Raw genomic sequence first — 18,950 nt, forward strand, 5'->3', positions numbered from 1 at the left:
GCAGTGCACCCTCAGTTCCACCGCACAGTACTGTTGATAGGCTGATTACTGTTCAGAATTAATTCATAATTTATTGATTTTCGTAAATAATTAATTATTTGTAAGATATTTTATTGCAAACTATGTATGCTGGGCATTTTATTTCAATATACCAATAACATCCCACAGAACAGACCAGCAAGGATTGATTTATCCAGTTGTCGCATGTAACTACATATCGGCAAGGCCAACAACCGTAAATGTACCACGAACGTTCTCGTATCGCCAACATGCGTCTCATTCTGATCGATGTTCTGTGTTTTGTTACGCATATATTTTCTAGCGCCCACTACATAGAATATTTAAGCTTGCTGACGAAGAATAACAACGTCGATCCCATCGGCCTGCTGAGCGTCGACGATCTTGAGTCGCTCGTACGGCGGGCCAACAAGCGCATGCCACCGAGACCGTTTGGAGTCGTGGACGGAATCTATCGCGACTACTTAGCGCAGGTGAGGACGGGCTCGAGCTCATGCGCCACTAAGAGTGCGTTTTTTTTCTTTTTCACTTACCTCTTCCAGAACGCATTACGTTGAATATTTGGTAGGCGCGGTATCCAAGGCACAAATCGATCCTCTGCCAATCCTGGACCTAACAGATTGCGTCCAGGAATTGCGCAGGCGGGGAATGCCACTACCGGAACGCGGTCCCTGGGATACCGACGAAATCTACCGCGAAATGTGCCAAAAGGTGAGACCCATTGACAAAACTAACACGACAGTCCGAACTAAGCTTCGCTTTATTCTGCGTAACAAACGGATGCGCTCTGCGTGAAGGAGTTGCAATGGTGGGGGGTTTTCAGTTTTAAAACTAATCCCGTTAATTTTTTTGGTTTATCCTAACTTATTATTGATAAAGTTTTTAAACATAATTAACGTAGTAAGTAGTCGCTCTCTTTTTCTGGATCCGAGGCAGACAATCCGACAAGTAAGTCGAATGCTGACAATCGTCGTTTGGTATAACACGCACTCCTATCCCATGATTACTTCCAATGTGTTTTATCTCTTTTCAGATCGTCAAGGAGCAAATTCCACTTAACTAGATTCCTGCTGGAGAGAAAATTGATGTCCACACAGAAACTTCATCGTTATTCTTTAGAACGGATCGATCGCAAAAATCAAGCAGTCGTCTCATTTATATCATAACATAGACTTTTTAAATAATCAACCACTAATTTTCGTAGCATCCAAAATTTTACACGTTGAAGTAAGGGTTCTGGTACACTCTCTTTCTACTATATATTTTTTTCTCAATCCTTGGCTTAGTAATTCGTCGAGATTATAAATCGAAGCCAGAATAAATTTAGGTGATTCTCAGATTTAAATAAGTGTGGATCAAAAACAATCTTTTTTATTTTAATTTTAAGTTGATAAATTTCCACTATGGTATTAAACAACAACAAAAATCACTTGAGCATCAGTTTCAATCGATCTTGAACTTGTGTGGCACTTGATGACGTCCCTGAATTCCGCTTCAGCATGCTGACCAAAGCCTGCAGTTGATTGGTGTTTTTGGTGCTAAACGACGAATTCGTTTTGTTGGCAGATTTCGCATTGCGTTTCTTAGTCTTTTTCCGCGACTCCAGTGGTTTGTTTTTCTTGGCCTTTGCGATGGGTTTTGTAGTTCGAGCTTCAGCTTTTGCCCCCGAGACCTTTGCTGCACGTTTAGAATCGTCTTCTCTGACGTTGACTCGCGTTTTGTACGAACATAAATTGCACGTATATTTCTATCAAAAATACGAAATTTAAAATGTAAATACGAAAATAATAAACATAATTTACGATAAAGCATTCAAATTGAAAAATATGCATATTTGTTTAGTTTACTCCAAAGCGCATGCATTTTTATGACTTATTGCAAAATAAACTAACACGAAACTTACGGCTGTTGTTTTTTTACGAGATTGCATATATTTACGAAAAAGTCGCTGTTTCCTAGACCAATCCAGTGCATCCTCATACTTTTCCAAAGTTCTATCGAACTTATCGGTAGCGTCCACTTCGGTCACTTGAAAGTACCCGTGCATCCATAGAGTTTTACATTTCCTGCACATCCATTTTTGATTGCTTTCTCCAAGGTCGGCATTAGCACTTGCGGTCAAGCTGAAGCAAACAATAGGTGAAATGTTATTAAATTTTGTCTCTAAAATTAAACTATAGTAGTTTTTTAGCTTTTTAAGAAAGTCACAACTGATTCATGAAAATTTCTATGCGATTTTATGAATGCTACTAATACCTAAACTATACCTAACAGAAAAAATCAGGCCTAGATTACTTCCTTCAAGAACTCTATTATGCTGATGAGAGCTTCAGTTGACAAAACTTTCTGCGGCTGTCAGCGGAAAGTCGATGAATCTAGGATCGATGGAACTAGACGAACTTTGTCTTAGAGAATAAGAGTGACTATTTAGCGAAGTTTTCCAGCTCTTTCTGCGTTTCAGAATGATTGACGGGATTCCGTCAGGGCCATATCCCATGGAGCATTTTAGTGTTTTTTCAGCTGACGTAACCATGTCAACTAAGATAAAAAACTGCGACAAAGGTAAAGAAATCCACGGAACATTTTCGATGGCGACGGCTACATCTTGCGGTTCGAGATGTTCATTGGTGAAAATGTTACTGAAATGAGAACGGAACAAGTCGGCAATGTCAGCGGTGGAGTCGGCTTCGAACAGACCATTAGACATCGTAGAGGGCGATCAAAATTCTTTACGTTGCTCATTGCCCCTTGAGACGGCGTTGCAAATTGTTCTGGTAGGTGTTATACAGACGATCATTGAGTTGCTTATAGTTAGTATTTATTTCTACATATCTTATTTTTGTGGCATCAGTGCGATACTAGCTGTGTTGTCTAAGGGCTACACATTTCATCATTATAAGGTGATTGATACTTGACGGGTACGAACTGGTCGATAGCATATCGATGCAGCGAGACTCGAATTATAATCGCGGAGAACCTCATCCTAATCAACGTGGGCCAGAAAATCGTTCATACCGTTGAAATTGGTCTTACTGAAGTCATATGAGAGGCCTTCGGAGGTATCCTGAAAGAGTTGCTGTGGCCTAGTCTCTAATTGCGTTTGTAATTTCCCAGATCCTGTTTCGCTTGCTGTCACCGATAGCACAAGGTTTCCGTAAGGAATTACTCAATGTGCTGCATGGGAGCTCGCACCAATGCAGTCCAAAGTTAGAGACATTGCAAGTAGGTCGACAATACAGTGCCCATGCAACATATATTTGTGGATTTCAAAGCCGCATGAAATAAAGTGTAACGCGAAGAAATAGGAGAGACAATGCACGGATGCTTTCTTTGATAATCTGAAGCGACTCATCAGAATATTGGACCGACCTCTCAGGAACACTTCCTAGTCTCTTCGAAAAGACACGAGGATTGAGTCAACGTGACGACCGAAAGCGGAGGCTGGGAGGATTGAACTGAAAATACCAGAAATGCGGCGAAAACCCACTTAGTTGGTTGCTGGTCTAACAAGCCACTCAAGCCAGTCGTCGTACGTTCGAATCTCGGCTAGGCGGTACTGCTGGATAGAGTCAGTAGGATTCTTGCACTAGCCCCGTAACTGTCCTGTACTCTAATAGCCGGCTGTGAAGTCTGTCGATAAAGAAGGGTCAAGTCTTAGAAAGACGTTAAAGCCCAAGGCTTTGCTTTTTTTGCGGGGAAGGCCAACAACACATAAAGTTAAATGCTCGAAGGAGACGAGCGTACGCTTCTTATGGACGGCAGTCGTTGACATTTAGGAACGCCGCTTACCGCGGATAGGGAGATGCTACGATGCATTTAAGTAGGAAACAGAGCCTACTTTACTCTTCACAAAACACTACGATCAAAAAGCATACGCCGCCTTAATAAGCTGACAATGTATAAAATCTTTATTGGAACGGTAGTTCTTTTAGGACTTCAAGCCGGGACGCTGCTCACGGTACAGTGGACATACGTGCCCTAGTCGTGTTCATGCGGAATTGATATTGACGACGAATTCCCCATGATCGAGTTGAATGAAGATGACAATACGAACCACCCCTGCTGCGGCTCTATGCTGACGACGACGACCTGCCTGTAATACTTAATCCCCTGCTACGTCGAAATCAGCAATTTTATTAAACGCGATTAGCATCGTATTGGGAAGAAATGAGCCGCCATCGATTCTATGAATTTCGAAACAGTCTTTTAGATTGAAATAAAAATTCTGTTCATGAAAATATACTCGCTGTGTTCAGACTGGCAACAAAAAATATATGTGCGACTACTTATCTAAAAATAGAACACTTAATTGTTCACAAAAACGTCAACCATGCGGTTGGGCAACACAACTCTTTTGATTTATTATCGAATGTTGGAATTTTTTAGCATAATCGGTCGAATTTGTTTTTTGTTGCCAGTGACCTGACCGGTAAATCTGGAAGACAAACGGTTTTCTGACACGAGAAGCCGAATTTCTACGTTTTCATGGTATACTTTTGAATTTTCGATTTGATTGTTATTTTTTTTTTTAATTCCACGTGATCTTCAATTTATTTGAGTAGGTATCTAGAAATTTCATTTCGATCAAATTGATTTTATATAAATAACGTCAATGTCAACGAAGTTTCAGATAAGTTTAGTTTATTCAAATGTGAAGGAAAATATTCGACTGTCAAAACAATAGTAGAAATTCTTCCAAATCCTTGAAGCAGAAAAATCCATTTAAAAAATTAGAGGGGTTGTTTAGAAAACACATAAACATGCGAGGATTTCTAGTTGGACAAGGCTTCATTATTTTCAATTTTTCAATAGTGTAGGGGTACCTGGGGTAATAAGCACCGTCGAGGCAAAATGCACCCCCTTTTTCTAAGCCAAAACACAATTTAAAAATAAAAAAAAAAAATTCTACCATTTAAATCGATGTTTGCTTTAGCTACTATGTGAATTTGGCAGTTTTATCTAATAAGGAAACGTAAATAATAATAAAAATATGTTTTCTATAAATAATCTGTAACTTTTTGCTTCGCTTTACTAACACTTTTTAACTACTCCGACGATATTAATCGCTGGTAAATGTTATAATGCTATTAATTGTGGTTTGACTTACACAATTCTGTTAAAACATCAGAAGTTTAGATATTTATTACTTTTATTTTTACATTTTTTGTGTAAGTTCGGGGCAAAATGCACCCCGTTACTCGGGGCAAAATGCACCCTCAGCAAACATGCTTTATTTACTTTGCTTCTTTTTGAAAATGACACGTAATTATGTCCGAATGTCTAATATGTTGTCAGGTAAGGACCAAACACAATGCATACGGATTTTACTACGTTGCGGATATTTGACAGAAAACCCATGGAAAAACTGTTAAATTGCCGCAACGTAGTAAAATCCGTATGCATTGTGTCTGGGCCTGTACTGTTAAACAACTGCAGTCAGGACTGCAGGCTGTTAAATACTGTGTTTCAAAAATTATGCTACTCGGGTACACGGAATTCCAAAAGAAACACACCTCCAATAATTCATCTTCCTTCCCTCTCTTAAGAACTGTAATTACAGCATTTGGTAAAAACTAGAAACGACATTGACAGTTAGCACGCACGAATTGTATTACAATTATTGAATTCATTGATGAATATATTCCCATTAATTGACCCAAACCATGCATGGGTGCATTTTGCCCCGGCTAGTTGCGTTTTCAGACTTTTGCCTCAGTATCATAAGTCACTTTGCACGCCTTTTTTACAAATGTTTTCAGCATGATAGCTTCAGAAACTTTTAACTGATACATATTCATGAGATTATGCTCAGTATTTAAGATTGATATTTGCTTTGAGCTTTAGTAGGGAAAAACCACAATTTCCTTAAACGGTGCATATTACCCCAGGCTACTCTACACTTACGAATTGAAAGTGTTCGATCGGGAAACCGCTAAGCTATTAGCGTTCAAAACCTGACCACTTTTCGAGGATTTTTTAGAATGCCACCCTATCTAGCCAAACCTTGCCGGAAGACGTAGTCCTACGACAAAAAATAGTCCAAAGTTAGCATCATCATGAAAGAATGTGGACTGATGATCAAAATTGACTGGCAGATGAAATGGAAAACGAAATCTAAACAAGAATATAAAATTGAAAACTGAGTTATTGAAATAAGCAAAGTATGAGAATTAAAGAAAAAAAAAATAAAATGTCCAATGCAAAAATAAACATTATTTTTATAAAACAAAAGCAACAGGAACAAAAAGCACTGGCCAGTTTTGAAATTTTCAGAGGTTGCAATCAAACTTTATTTGCACCAAAAATTATAACCCGCTTAAAAACCAATACATATATGGAAAGAGGGAAACATCATCAAATTGATCGCTCTGGATACCTAGAATTTAACGGTTGCAATTTGCTACTAGGCCTGTTAAAAAACTACTTACGATAATGCTGATTTCAAAACTATTTGAAACTTATTTTCACTCGGTAACTTTTGTGCGAATTCCCACAAATAATCGTTCATTTTCACAACAACAAAAATTCAACTAACCACCCGCTGTTTTTTGTTCCAAACATACAAACGGTATGCTCCACTTATGTTCGACTGACATATCGAAAATAAAAAATAAAATGCACGTGAGTTTGCTACCTAAACAAAACTTTTATGCTGAAATGTTTCCGAAATAATTCTGTATACGACAGAGGTGCCAAGTTTTATAGTTTTAAACGTTTAACGAAAAAGCGAAATTAAATCTTAGCTGATGGTGCCGGACCCTTGGCTTCTGTTGTTCAACTTTTGACACACCAAATCGGTATAGATTTGCCCAAATTTGAATACCCGCTTTTATAATCTCAATAAACTTGTGAATATTACACGAAATGCGCATAAATAAATTCCATAAATTCAGAGTTTAGTTTCATGTTTCTTAAATTAAATACAGGTAAATCTGGCACCATTGGAAGAGAATATTGAAACGTCAAAGCCAGACAGGCAGACAAGAAGGAGAAGCGAGTGATTTTTTTAGTTCAGCTGGCTGGCGGGTGCGCACTTTTCTTTTCATGCTGATCGCAGAGCGAAAATATTTCGCTTAATATCAGTTTTACCGTAACTAAAGTATTCCTCATATTTGATATTTGAAAATCAACAGTCTTGGCTAGTTTTTGGAGCTATTTCAATTAACGAAAATGTCGTTCATTGCACGTAATGTGGCACGAAGCCTGGTGCAGGTAAGTAAATTCATGAATGGAGCTTTGCAAACGTTTATGTAACCACTTGTATGTTTGTAAAATCATTCTCTCCGTCCTTGATGAAAAAGTTCTATTTTGGTGTTAATAATTTCGATTTTTCTTTTCAGCTTTCGTCTCGTAGCATTCATTCAACCGCTGCCGTTCAGGCGCAAGCTGTAAGTAAACATTTTTTTATAAACTCAGCGTAATCTTATCAGCATTTTTTTTGTGTTTTTTGAAATGCAGTTGTCAAAAACGGATGGTCGCATTACCTGCACTATGATTCCCGGCGATGGCGTTGGACCGGAATTGATGTACGCTGTTCAGGAGGTGTTCAAAGCCGCGGATGTTCCGGTAGATTTTGAGACATTTTTCCTATCGGAGGTAAATCCAGTGTTGAGTTCACCCCTAGAGGATGTCGTGCGATCGATCAACAAAAACAAGGTCTGCCTGAAGGGCATCTTAGCTACCCCGGATTACAGTCACACTGGCGAACTAGAGACTTTAAATATGAAGCTTCGAAACGAACTGGATTTGTATGCCAACGTTGTGCATGTGGTCAGCTTGGACGGTGTCGTTACACGCCATAAGGGTATCGATACTGTGGTCATCCGTGAACAAACCGAGGGAGAATATTCGGCCCTTGAACACGAGTCGGTCCCTGGAGTGATCGAGTGCCTGAAGGTCATCACCGCTCAGAAATCGGCTCGCATCGCAAAGTTCGCTTTTGATTATGCCACCAAGCACAACCGCAAGAAGGTCACTTGCGTTCACAAAGCGAACATCATGAAGCTCGGCGACGGTCTTTTCCTGAAAAAGTGCGAAGAGGTTTGTTGAAATGAATTGTTCGAGTGAAAACAGTATTATTTATTTTATTTTATTTGTCCAGATCGCTAAACTTTATCCGCGGATTCAGTTTGAAAAAATGATTGTCGACAACACCACCATGCAGATGGTGAGCAATCCCAACCAATTCGATGTGATGGTAGCACCAAACCTGTACGGTAATATCATTGACAACTTAGCATCTGGACTTGTGGGCGGTGCCGGTGTTGTGGCTGGTGCTTCCTACTCCGCCGAACATGCTGTTTTTGAGCCAGTAAGTTTAGTAATTAGACAAATTAGATAAGTTTTAAAACGATAAACGCTGCAATTACAGGGTGCACGACACACGTTTGCAATGGGTGTTGGCAAAAATATTGCAAATCCAACTGCCATTTTGTTGTGCTCCTCGAAAATGTTGCGCCACGTCAACCTGATGCACTACAGCCAGATGATCTTCCAAGCTGTACAAAATGTACTTAAATCAGGCAAAGTACGCACCAAGGATTTGGGCGGACAGTCGACAACCAACGAGTTCACCAGTGCTGTCATTCACAATCTCCGATAAATGGCTGCTGCTACTGCTGCTGCAGGGCTCTACTCGACTCGACGCCACGAACGTGTGAAGAAAACCAATAACTAAACTGTATTAAGTGCCACCTACGTGGCATACCACCTTCGCCTATGTCGATTATTACTCTCAGATATTTCGGTAACGTATAATCGCTCCGTATTCGCTCGCGTTCTCTAATCGAACATATTTATTGTTACAAAACAACCAAAAGCTAATAGAAAGTTTAATTAATTTCTAGCCAATTCGAAATAAAAAAGAAAATGTGCGTTCCGTTGTTAGAATTGGTCTTTGTAATATATTTATTATTTATGCGTTCAGAAAGTTACTTCTTAACTCTTTTTGGTTTAGCTAGCTCCAGTATGCGTTCACTTGGTTTAGCTTTAAGCGCTCGTGGTTCCACGGTAAAGGGATTTTCGCGAAATTCGTTTTTAACATTCTTATACACCTTATGCTGGGAAAGCTCTTTAACTCTGTCGGATGCTAAAAGGACTATCATTAGAAGATTGTCATGAATACCTTGTTATAACTATTTATACCAACTGCTTTCAGAACCTCTTCCGGTATTCGGCGGTCTTCTCTGATGGGACCCTTAGTACGTCGATGTCTTTCGTAGGGAATACATAACTCCAATAGTCTTGCGGATGGTACTGCCTTCAAGGCACTCGGTTTAACTGGGTGGTTTTTCGGTGGACCAGAATATTTTTCCCTTTCCCAGCGAGGTGTTGAAAGGTTGATAATGCGTCCAAGAAGCTGAGAATAAGTCATGCGCTTACGTGGCTTAGGTTTCAGCTGCTTCACCTGCTTGGGACGGGCGTTCACGGCCAACCATTGTTTATGATATTGCCACTGTTCTGGTGTCATTTTTGTAGATTTTGCACTGGAAGTGGTATGGAAATGGACGTGATGAATTTGACTAAAGTCTAAATAATCTTGTGTAAAAAACCCTAGCGGCAAGGTACTTACGGCTCAGCTTGTAACTGGACATTGGCCAAGCGGCTATAAACGGTGAACATGCTGCGTCTAATTCGCTTACTAAATCGATCGTACCAGCAACGATTTATAAAGCGTTTGTACTCCTCCCGAGCCGCTATCAGCTTTCGGACTTTCGGGACAGCCAACTGCTGTATACGATTTGAAGCAAACGGCTCCTGATAGGATCGAATCATCTGAATCGTTCGACCATACTGGCTTACTGGGCGCTGGTAGAACTTGGCACGATGGTATCTGGCTCTTGCCAGTTTACGAATCCGACGTGTAGCTTTGTACTTACGTGCCGACGTTGGGGAAGGACTTTCCGGGGCGGAAAAATTACAATCAAGTACCGGACAATTGCAGGGAGTGTACATAAATGATCTTCTATAATGACTGAAATTTGGAATTTTGATCGCTTTTTTCTCACTGAAACAATTCACCATTTTGATTGCAACGAGTTTTGTTCTGGTTAATCGTTAATTCGTTTTGAAAGGTTTTGCAATTTGTTCTTTTCCGTATTTTTTTCAGCAGAGCTGGCAGTGCTTACTTTGATAGAACAGAATTGATTATTTTGAAGGGCAAGGTATAATTCAAGCTTTAGTTTTCAGAAGGTCGCGTAATCAACCCTTTTACATGAATTATGCGACCTTTTGAAAACTGAAGCCAAAGCTGTTCAATACTAAAAGAAGTACTGTGGGTGAACATGTGTAAATTTTCCATCTCTATTACTCTTATCCGCTGCACCACGTGGTGCCAGCTAGCCTACACTACCTTAGGAGTCGTACACAAACAGGAAACGGGTACTATCCCCCTTGCATGATGCAGCCTTCTTCGAGCGTCTGTTTCCCACGATAGGGGCGGCTCAAACAGTGGCTGTCTCGGAGCGAAATGAGGTGCCCGCCCACTACGTCTAAGTGGCAGCTCCACTAGCGGGAGAAGGAAATAGCGCAGAAGATGGAGGCCCAGAGGCTCGTGGTGGCATAACCTAGCCCACGATATTCAGACTGTTGATGTAAACCTCTCATAACAGCTGGTGAAAGTCATAGCAGGTGACCGTGGACCGAACCGGAGGACATGAACTAAGAAGTAAGTAATGAGTTTCTTTTTAATCCAAATATTTGTATACAGCACACGTTCCAAACTGATTGTCAAAATAGACCTTCTGTATTGTACAAAATGCATGAAACTGTAACAAAAATAAATGGCCAGAAGAGAACAGAAATAATATCTATGGAAAACTGGCCATTAGAATGTTTGGTTAATAACGAAAACAAAGACACAAATTCCTCCGACGTTAATAATGCTTTTAACTTAATTAGGACACATTTTTAAATTAAAATTTACTTGCTAGGGTGAAACTTTCTCGATGAATCCTTTGCCATATCGAGCAAAGTTTGGGCAGGCTGGAATGGTGCACCGTACAGATCGGCGTACGAGCGCATCTTGCTGACCAATTTATCCGCACCGTACTGATCAACCCACCGGAATGGGCCGCCGGTGAACGGTGGGAAACCGAGACCGAACACAGCACCAACATCACCCTCCAGCGGATTGTCGAGAATTTTCTCCTCCAGACACAGCACAGCTTCATTGACGAATCGTGAAACCATTCTGAGCTGCATATCCTCGACACTGTTGGCGCCGCGTGACTGAAGCGAGTATTTCTGCTTCAAAATGGCCAGAGCTTCCTGGTTTACTTCGCGATTTTTGCTCTTTCCACCTTCGTACACAAACACTCCTTTGCCAGATTTACGACCCATAAAGCCTGCTTTGACCAGGTCGTCCATCACTCCCAGATTTCCGCCGCTGAACCGGTCTCCGAACGCTTTCGCCAAATCGACCGCAATGTGTGCTCCGACATCTATGCCTACTTCATCCGCCAACGTAGCTGCACCGACCGGGAAACCAAAAGATTTTGTCATTTTATCCAGCTCCTTTGGATCGACACCTTCCTGCAGCAATCTAAAATTAATTTATAACTAAATTTCAGAAGATCACAAAATTGTTTGGTCTAATATACCTGATAGCTTCAGACAGCATAGTTGACAAAATTCGCGTAGTGTAGAAGCCGGGGCCATCTCCAACCGTTATGACAACTTTGCCCTGTTTAAGTCCAACCTCGACGGCAGCAGCTGCCGTTTCCTTTGACGTGCCCGGATGAGTGATAATTTCCAGCAGCTGCATTTTATCTACCGGCGAGAAATAGTGCATACCAACGACATTCTCTGGTCGCGCACTTGCGGCGGCAATTTTCGTAATCGGAATAGCGGAAGTGTTCGTCGCAATGATGCAGTGTTTCGGAACGACCTGTTCCAGCTCCTTGATTACTCTGTGTTTGATGTCAATATTCTCAAACACTGCCTCGATAACAATATCCGCATTGCGGAACGGTTCGTAGCTCAGGGTAGAGTTCAGATTTGAAAAGATTAAATCACGTTCGATCGAGCTTATGCGTTTCCGTTTGATAGCATTTTGCAAACCAGATTGAATCTGTCCAATACCTCGGCCTAGACCAGCTTCAGTTGTATCCTTCATCACAACCTGGTAACCTTTATCAATGCTAACCTGCACAATACCGGCACCCATCAAACCAGCTCCCAAAACGGCAACCTAAAGAAAGAGATTGTCAACATCTCAAGCACTTGCTAATAGTTTACCTGTGGAACTTACATTCTTTGGAGGATTGGCTGGCTTGCCAAATCGGTTTTTCTTGCATTCCGTCTGGCCACGGAAGAGGCCAATCAGACCCTTGGATTGCGGTGTTTGCGACAGCTCTCCAAAGCCCATTCGCTCGGCTTCCGAACCTGCTTCAAATCCTCGATCCACACCAGCGCGAATTACATCTAGAATCTGAAACAGTTTGTGATTAATAATCCGCTTAAACCTTCACCGAAAAACGATGGTAATTACCTTTAAGGGAGCAGGATAGAGTCCTCCGGACAGTTTCATCACTTGCTCGCGAGCTTTGCCGAATATTTTACCCTTAACCCAGTCGATCGAAAAGGCAAAGTCGGTGACGGCATTCACCAGACCAGTCTTTTTCCGATTTACTTTCAGCGAACCGGACGCCAGATCTTTAGCTACTTGGACGGCAACTTTTTCCAGATACTCGATGGTGTTCTGTTCGGCTGGCTTAAGTCCGGGGCCCAAAGGATTCACCAACATGTCCACAAGTCCTAGCTTTTTCGCTTTATCAGCTTTCACATTCTTACCAGTGAGCGCCATATCCAGCGCTGTTGGAATCGATGTTAGTTTTGGCAGCCGCTGTGTACCTCCTGCTCCAGGTAGAAGGCCCAGCATTACTTCGGGGAGGGCTAAGTTCGTTTTCTTATCCTTTACCGCCACACGATAGTGACAGGCTAAAGCCAGCTCGAGACCACCACCCAAACAAACCCCATTAATTGCCGCTACTATTGGTTTTCGCGAATTCTCCATTTTGTTAAATTGCATCTGTCCCTCGTAGGAGATTTTGGTCGCCTCAGCGGCAGTCTTGCACTTCTCCAGCATGGTTATGTCGGCACCGGCGATAAAACATCCCGGCTTAGCGGAGATTACCACCGCCGAGCTAACGGCCGGATTGGTCTCGACCTCCCGGAAAACGGCATCGAACTCTGCCTGTACTTCGGCGCCCAGCGAGTTAACTTTCGCGTTCGGGGAGTCCAACGTCACGACCAGGACATTGTCGACCAGTTTGGTTTTGATGTGTTTCCCAGCCGGTGCGCTGGCTAGGAAGCGACTGTGAAGCATGGGGGCCGCTCCTGCGGAAGAATGATGTTATTGTAAAGTATGTAGGTACTATAATATTTATTAGGTAATGTACCTAAATAAACCTAAATGCATTTTTGAAATATTTTTCACTGAATAAGTCTAGGAATTAAAAATCTTATATTATACTACATATTTATCAAGATGGTTCTTAAAAACAGCGGTTTGAACACTCCGAATAGTCCGAATAGCAGGCTTTCTTAGCACAAGAAGAACAACCAGGAAAAAAGCTAAGGACTTGTGCTAAGTCCCCTATGAGATTCGAATGAGTTCAACAGTTCACTTGAAATTCTCACAGCACTGTGACACCTTGGTTTGACCACTTTCTATGTATCTATTGGCTAGTGATGACCGTCGGTGCCAGATGACTTAGGATAGAATTTTTTAGGCGGCATTTAAAACAGGGATCGCAGTGCAATTTGTTCATGTTGTTCATTCTAAAGATGTTGGTCGACATTTGTCGGGCTTTTTTACCTTACTGAGAACTAGCATTGATTGTTAACCTTAAAAAAAATTGTATCAGGTTTGTACAAGACACTTATTAGACCGGTCTTTACGGGCATAAAACGTGGACAATGCTCGAGGAGGACCTGCGAGTACTCAGGATTTTCGAAAGACGAATGCTAAGAACGATCTTCGGTGGCGTAGAGGAGTACGGAGTATGGGGACGGAGGATGAACCATGAACTCTCACAGCTCGATAAGGTGAACTCAGTATTCAAAAGATGGCTAAAGCTGGAAGGATGCGGCGGGCAGGGCATGTTGCAAGAATGCCGGATGACTACCCTGCAAAGATGGCATTTGCTTCAAAACCGATAGGAACAAAATGCTTTGACCAGGTGAAGCTCGCGGTGTCCGAGGAATTAGAGAGCGGTAGCCCGTAACCGAGTAAATTGGCGAAACTTTGTTCCTCAGGCTTCGTCTTAGGGCGGCAAGCCAACTAAGTAAGATATATCAGGTTTATACTGAACAAATACGTACAATGAATGGTGTAAATTTCCGTTCTGAGGCCATTTATTGCTTTATTTTGTCCGACTTAGTTCCATAAAAAAGCTCGTTCTAGTAAAAAAGCAAACAGAAAGTTTCAAGTCCATATTTTTTCAAAACACTATTTTTTCTTTTTTTTTTTGGGGACATTGGACCACTGCGACCAGTTCTTTGAACTATTGTGGTGGTGTGCACTCATTTGCTGTATGCTTTTCCTTCAGAAAAAACTCAGAGCTCCAAATGACCGTCTTAATTCTTTCGTTTCATTTTATCAATGAATCAATGAACAAGTGCCACCGTTAGTTCGAGTTTTTTCCAGCGCCTTAACCTTACTGCATCTATCAGTGAGTGACTGGATGTTCATGTGTATATGTGTATACACTTACAGAGTCTTCCTTCTTGGAATACGGCACAGCCCGCTGTCGCGACCAAAAGCTTTCTGATTTGGATAGAAACTCGGGCCCGCGGAAACAAAGATTATTTGCGCTGAAGTTCGAACCTCTTCCTCCCTTTGTAGCCTCGAAACTACCTCGAAATCTGTCCACAACACACGCCTTGCTGCTGAAATTTTGTGCATGTTTATCACACTGTTCAGAAATCGCAAACCAAGTACATCACTTCGCAACTACAAACGGGAAATGGACATCATTTTGAGAGGAGCTACTTTAAACTTCCCACCTCCCCCCTACTTTAAACTAATGACACTTCGAGACTCCGAGATGTTTCCACGCGAAAGTATATTACGTAAATGTAAGCGGATTTACTAGCGTCCACAAAGACGTGGAGTTCCAGCATCCAATATGTCTCATATTCAGGTGTTGAGATATAACACCATTGAACTCGAAATAAGCTCCACAAGGAGCGTCATCCAACGCCTTTACTGCTCGCATATCGTATCGATTATTGATTCATCTCAGTCTACACTGAATGCCCAGATGTCTTGCATCAGAGTTCGCCCATGGATTAAAAAAAGCTTATCAACCCCAGCGAATCGAACAAACTTCTAGCTACCCGAAGCACTTCCCCTTTTCGTGGGGATATCTTAGCAAAGCCTAGGTGCTACATTCCCTTAGCGAAACTTGGCCTTCTGTTTTTTATACGCGACTTTGCAGCCAGCTGTTAAATTACAGCACAATTGCGGAGCTAGTGCTACGATCCTATTGACGACTGGTCTCGTTTATCTTAATGACCCTTTTTGTCGTCGATTAAAGAAGCGTTCGTGCTCGGTTTTCTTCCTTTAATTCGAGTGGGGCTAGTAGAAGTGCTCGCTGCGTTCGTCTAGTGTAATATAATTGCGGACAAGTTGGATCAAGCTCTGAATTGGTCCATCGTCCAACATGAAACCCACAGGTGAATGATTCCGATACTGGCTGAGCGCTCCTGTAGATACTTCAGCCGAGTATATCCCTTGGTTGGCCCCAACCTCCTTACCAAAACTTCAACGGAACCTTGAGCTTCAGGTTGTCAAGACCATTGCGTAGCTTATGATTAGATGCCAACTCGTGGTACCGTAATGACTGCATAGACAGTCAAAGAATCTGTAAGTAAAGCTTCTATTGTTGAGGATTCAAATAGAGTTGAAAATGCTAGAAGAGCAAGAGCGGATTAAAGAACAAGAGTTGATAGAAGAAAAAGAGATTAGGCAAAGGAAGCTACAGTTATAAAAACAAATGAGAGCGTAAGAAGCTAAAATGTTGGCTGATGAAAAAGTGTTCAAAGTCACAATCCATCCAACCAAACAATTTACAATACCACGTCTTTTCATTAGATTTGCCATTGAGATATTATAGTGAGCATTAACAAATGCTCCGTCTATAACCAGAAATGCTGATAATTAAACTTCTTTCCTTTCGAAAGTTTTTACTTACAATAAAATGGAGAGCAGTAGGATCTGTTGACTTGCCACTTCCACATACGAACTGATTTTTACTTAGCAGTTCACAAAATTACATCTTTAACGTATTCATCAAATAGCTTTTCCATTGATTTCCGGAATACGGTCTAAATATTTCGGACTCCCAGTTGCCTTCTATAGGTACCTAACTAATCTAACAAGCCGATGTTGGCATGTATGAATCTCGGTTGAGCGGCTGACTAACATTGGATTGTAGCACTAGTCCCGCAACTGTCCTGCATTTTTACAGCTGAATTTTTGGCAAAATTTTATCAACTCCCGGAAATTTGAATGGTCTAAATCAGTGATGGCCAAACTGCGGCCCTTCAGGATAATTTATACGGCCCGCGGACTGATTTGAGGGACGGTGGACTGATGAGTAAATGACACAGGGGTCAGTTTAGTACTAATGACTCGTGCATGTTGTGGATGCTTTCCGGCTCAAACCTTTCCTAAATTCCTTTCCGATGGACATGGTGGTTCCTTCCTGACGCTGGTCTAATAAGCCAGTCGTCGTATGTTCGAATTTCGACTGGGAGACGCTGTTAGAGTCAATAGGATCGTAGCAACTGGCCTTGCAATTCCTGCACTCTAACAGCTGGCTGCGAATTCTGTCGTATAAAAACAAAAGATCAAGTTTCAATAACGGAATGCAGCACCTAGGCTTTACTTTTGGTGATTCCTAAATGGTTTTCGCTGCCGCATATTTTATATTTTGTTATGCGCAGGGATAGTCAGAGGTCGTTGCGGCCCGTCGCACTCATGGGACGATCAGATTTGGCCCGCATCATGCCTATGCCTGGGCACCACTGGTCTGATTGAATCAATTGCCCATTCTACTATTGATTGTGTAGAAAATGTATCGGCTAGACTATATTGTATTCAGTCAAGGCATCTTTATATTTGGACTAATTTGACGTGATTTTGGTGCAATTAAATAATTGTCTGGCCTTTTTGCTCAATTATTCTGGTCTACCATTCCACCATGAAACATCCCTATGTGATAGAGCTCCTAACAGAGCTTGCTAATTTACGGTTGTGTTATAGTGGTTTGTTTTCCCCCAGTAAGAAAAATTCTACAACACCTACGACACTGTCATGGAAAAACCAATAGCACCAGCAACATCTTGCAAGTAAAATGTGCGTACGGTAACTGTAAGTAATCTCTATAACAACATATTTCACCTGGAATTAACACACTCTGGCCCTCAAATTCAGAACTGTAAGATTCCTAACTTGTTTTTCGAGGATGCCTGAAGTATCCCTTCAACTAATCATTAGCATCACATTAAAAAAAATTGACTGTTACAATATATCTACATCATTGTGTGCACACAAGAATGACTGATTTTTGTCAGGGAATTTATAGAGTAAACCATTTGAATACCGTTTGTTTCAAAATCAGCATAATGAACAACCATTATCTACGTTAATTCAGGTATAAAAATACAGGTCCTTATCAGCATTTACTGCTATTGCAGCTAATAACATTTTTCCATTCGAGCTTCTAAAAACGATTTCGTAACGTCTCATATCAAGGAGTGGATCGAAACAAAAATAAAATAAAACAGAACTAAACAGATCTCAGAGAATTCACCCTTTTAAGCTTTTGCCTGATTACTTGCCTAATAGGATTCTAAGCATAAAGCAACCAGTCAATTTTTTTTTTTGTTCTCAAAAAATCAAAAAATTAGTGACAAATAAGGTTTGAATCATGTGTCCGCAATATTTCAAACACATTTATTTCCTTCACAATGCCAATTGCATCACGATTCGGCTATTTATGGCAACTCTGCTCAAAGCTCAACGTTCCGTCACTTGCGTGCTGACTTGCACCCCCGATCAAAGTCCAACATGGATTATTTCACCGCTAGATTAGGTAAACCCAGTGGAGCTGAATAGATAAGCTCCACTGGTAAACTGGTTCCGTAAGTTTCAAAGTCAGGAGAGCCTACGGAATTGTACCGTCCGATTCTAATTCCTAGTTCCAGCAGCGATGAATAACTTACCCCTGAATTTCACCGACCGAGCAAAGGTCAAATTCCGCTGCAGAGATGTTCCTATCAATCTCAAACTGGCCATTTTGCTGCAATGAACCAAACTGTTCGATGAATTTCCTTTACGGATACTCCAGGAAGTGATTACAACTTAAAAAAGAGGCACTTTGTTACGTCAAATGATAACAATAATTATGAAATAACTTGATTCACAATGATTGATAACAAAATACTATCGAAAGGAGCGGAGTACAAAATTAAACTACTAGTTGAACTGCGCTGGGCTAGTGCCAGTGCATATACGCAAGTGCTCAGCCGTCGTCGTTCCGTTGCACAATGACTTCTGTCTGACAAATTAATGATTGGATGAATTTCTCTTTTTCTTCGCTCATTTTTATTGTCTTTCCTAGGCAGGGATACCAGATATGCGGATTTGGTAAAAAATTTACCAAAAATTACAGCCTTCGAAATTTTAATAAAATGCCGAGTACCGTGAAAGCACCAGTCGCCGCGCAGTTTCAATGGCCGCGCACTCGGCCATATTTTCATTAATTACATAAAATTAAGATAAAAACATATAATTTTATGCATACAGTTCTGCTGTTACAGTTTTTCTGTGTATGTTAAAGCAAAATAGACAACCAGGCGACGCTTGAAGAAGCAAAGAAAAAATAAATTCAAGCGAGTGATACTACAAGCACCTACAAGAC

The 18,950-nt window shown here is 41.2% G+C and overlaps 5 protein-coding genes across 5 annotated transcripts in view; 2 read left to right on the top strand and 3 right to left on the bottom strand.

The window, feature by feature from the left end:
* LOC128740505 (E3 ubiquitin-protein ligase lubel) overlaps positions 1 to 1,302 on the top strand; it is a 51,755-nt gene extending 50,453 nt beyond the window's left edge. The window contains exons 21-22 of the mRNA XM_053836049.1: positions 561 to 729; positions 1,052 to 1,302. Of these exons, the coding sequence (XP_053692024.1) occupies positions 561 to 729; positions 1,052 to 1,081 (199 nt within the window). The 3' untranslated portion in view covers positions 1,082 to 1,302. The remainder of the gene's footprint in view (positions 1 to 560; positions 730 to 1,051) is intronic.
* A 136-nt stretch (positions 1,303 to 1,438) lies between these two features.
* LOC128743868 (uncharacterized) lies at positions 1,439 to 6,559 on the bottom strand. Its single transcript, XM_053840550.1, has 3 exons — positions 6,447 to 6,559; positions 1,922 to 2,141; positions 1,439 to 1,765 (listed from the first exon to the last, which is right to left on the bottom strand). Exons 1-3 carry the CDS (start codon positions 6,524 to 6,526, stop codon positions 1,445 to 1,447), a joined length of 621 nt encoding a protein of 206 aa, XP_053696525.1. The 5' UTR covers positions 6,527 to 6,559; the 3' UTR covers positions 1,439 to 1,444.
* Positions 6,560 to 7,013: 454 nt separating this feature from the next.
* Positions 7,014 to 8,901, top strand: LOC128742610 (isocitrate dehydrogenase [NAD] subunit beta, mitochondrial). The gene is made up of 5 exons (XM_053839022.1): positions 7,014 to 7,230; positions 7,359 to 7,406; positions 7,477 to 8,058; positions 8,120 to 8,329; positions 8,390 to 8,901. Exons 1-5 carry the CDS (start codon positions 7,189 to 7,191, stop codon positions 8,618 to 8,620), a joined length of 1,113 nt encoding a protein of 370 aa, XP_053694997.1. The 5' UTR covers positions 7,014 to 7,188; the 3' UTR covers positions 8,621 to 8,901.
* Positions 8,902 to 8,948: 47 nt separating this feature from the next.
* LOC128740506 (uncharacterized) lies at positions 8,949 to 10,041 on the bottom strand. The gene is made up of 3 exons (XM_053836050.1): positions 9,590 to 10,041; positions 9,163 to 9,503; positions 8,949 to 9,106 (listed from the first exon to the last, which is right to left on the bottom strand). Exons 1-3 carry the CDS (start codon positions 10,039 to 10,041, stop codon positions 8,949 to 8,951), a joined length of 951 nt encoding a protein of 316 aa, XP_053692025.1.
* A 698-nt stretch (positions 10,042 to 10,739) lies between these two features.
* LOC128741474 (trifunctional enzyme subunit alpha, mitochondrial) lies at positions 10,740 to 18,559 on the bottom strand. The gene is made up of 5 exons (XM_053837317.1): positions 18,253 to 18,559; positions 12,509 to 13,356; positions 12,269 to 12,448; positions 11,619 to 12,208; positions 10,740 to 11,560 (listed from the first exon to the last, which is right to left on the bottom strand). Exons 1-5 carry the CDS (start codon positions 18,323 to 18,325, stop codon positions 10,939 to 10,941), a joined length of 2,313 nt encoding a protein of 770 aa, XP_053693292.1. The 5' UTR covers positions 18,326 to 18,559; the 3' UTR covers positions 10,740 to 10,938.
* Between the last annotated feature and the right edge of the window lie 391 nt (positions 18,560 to 18,950).

Source organism: Sabethes cyaneus, chromosome 3 (assembly GCF_943734655.1).
Source record: "Sabethes cyaneus chromosome 3, idSabCyanKW18_F2, whole genome shotgun sequence".
Taxonomy (NCBI): Eukaryota; Metazoa; Arthropoda; class Insecta; order Diptera; family Culicidae; genus Sabethes; species Sabethes cyaneus.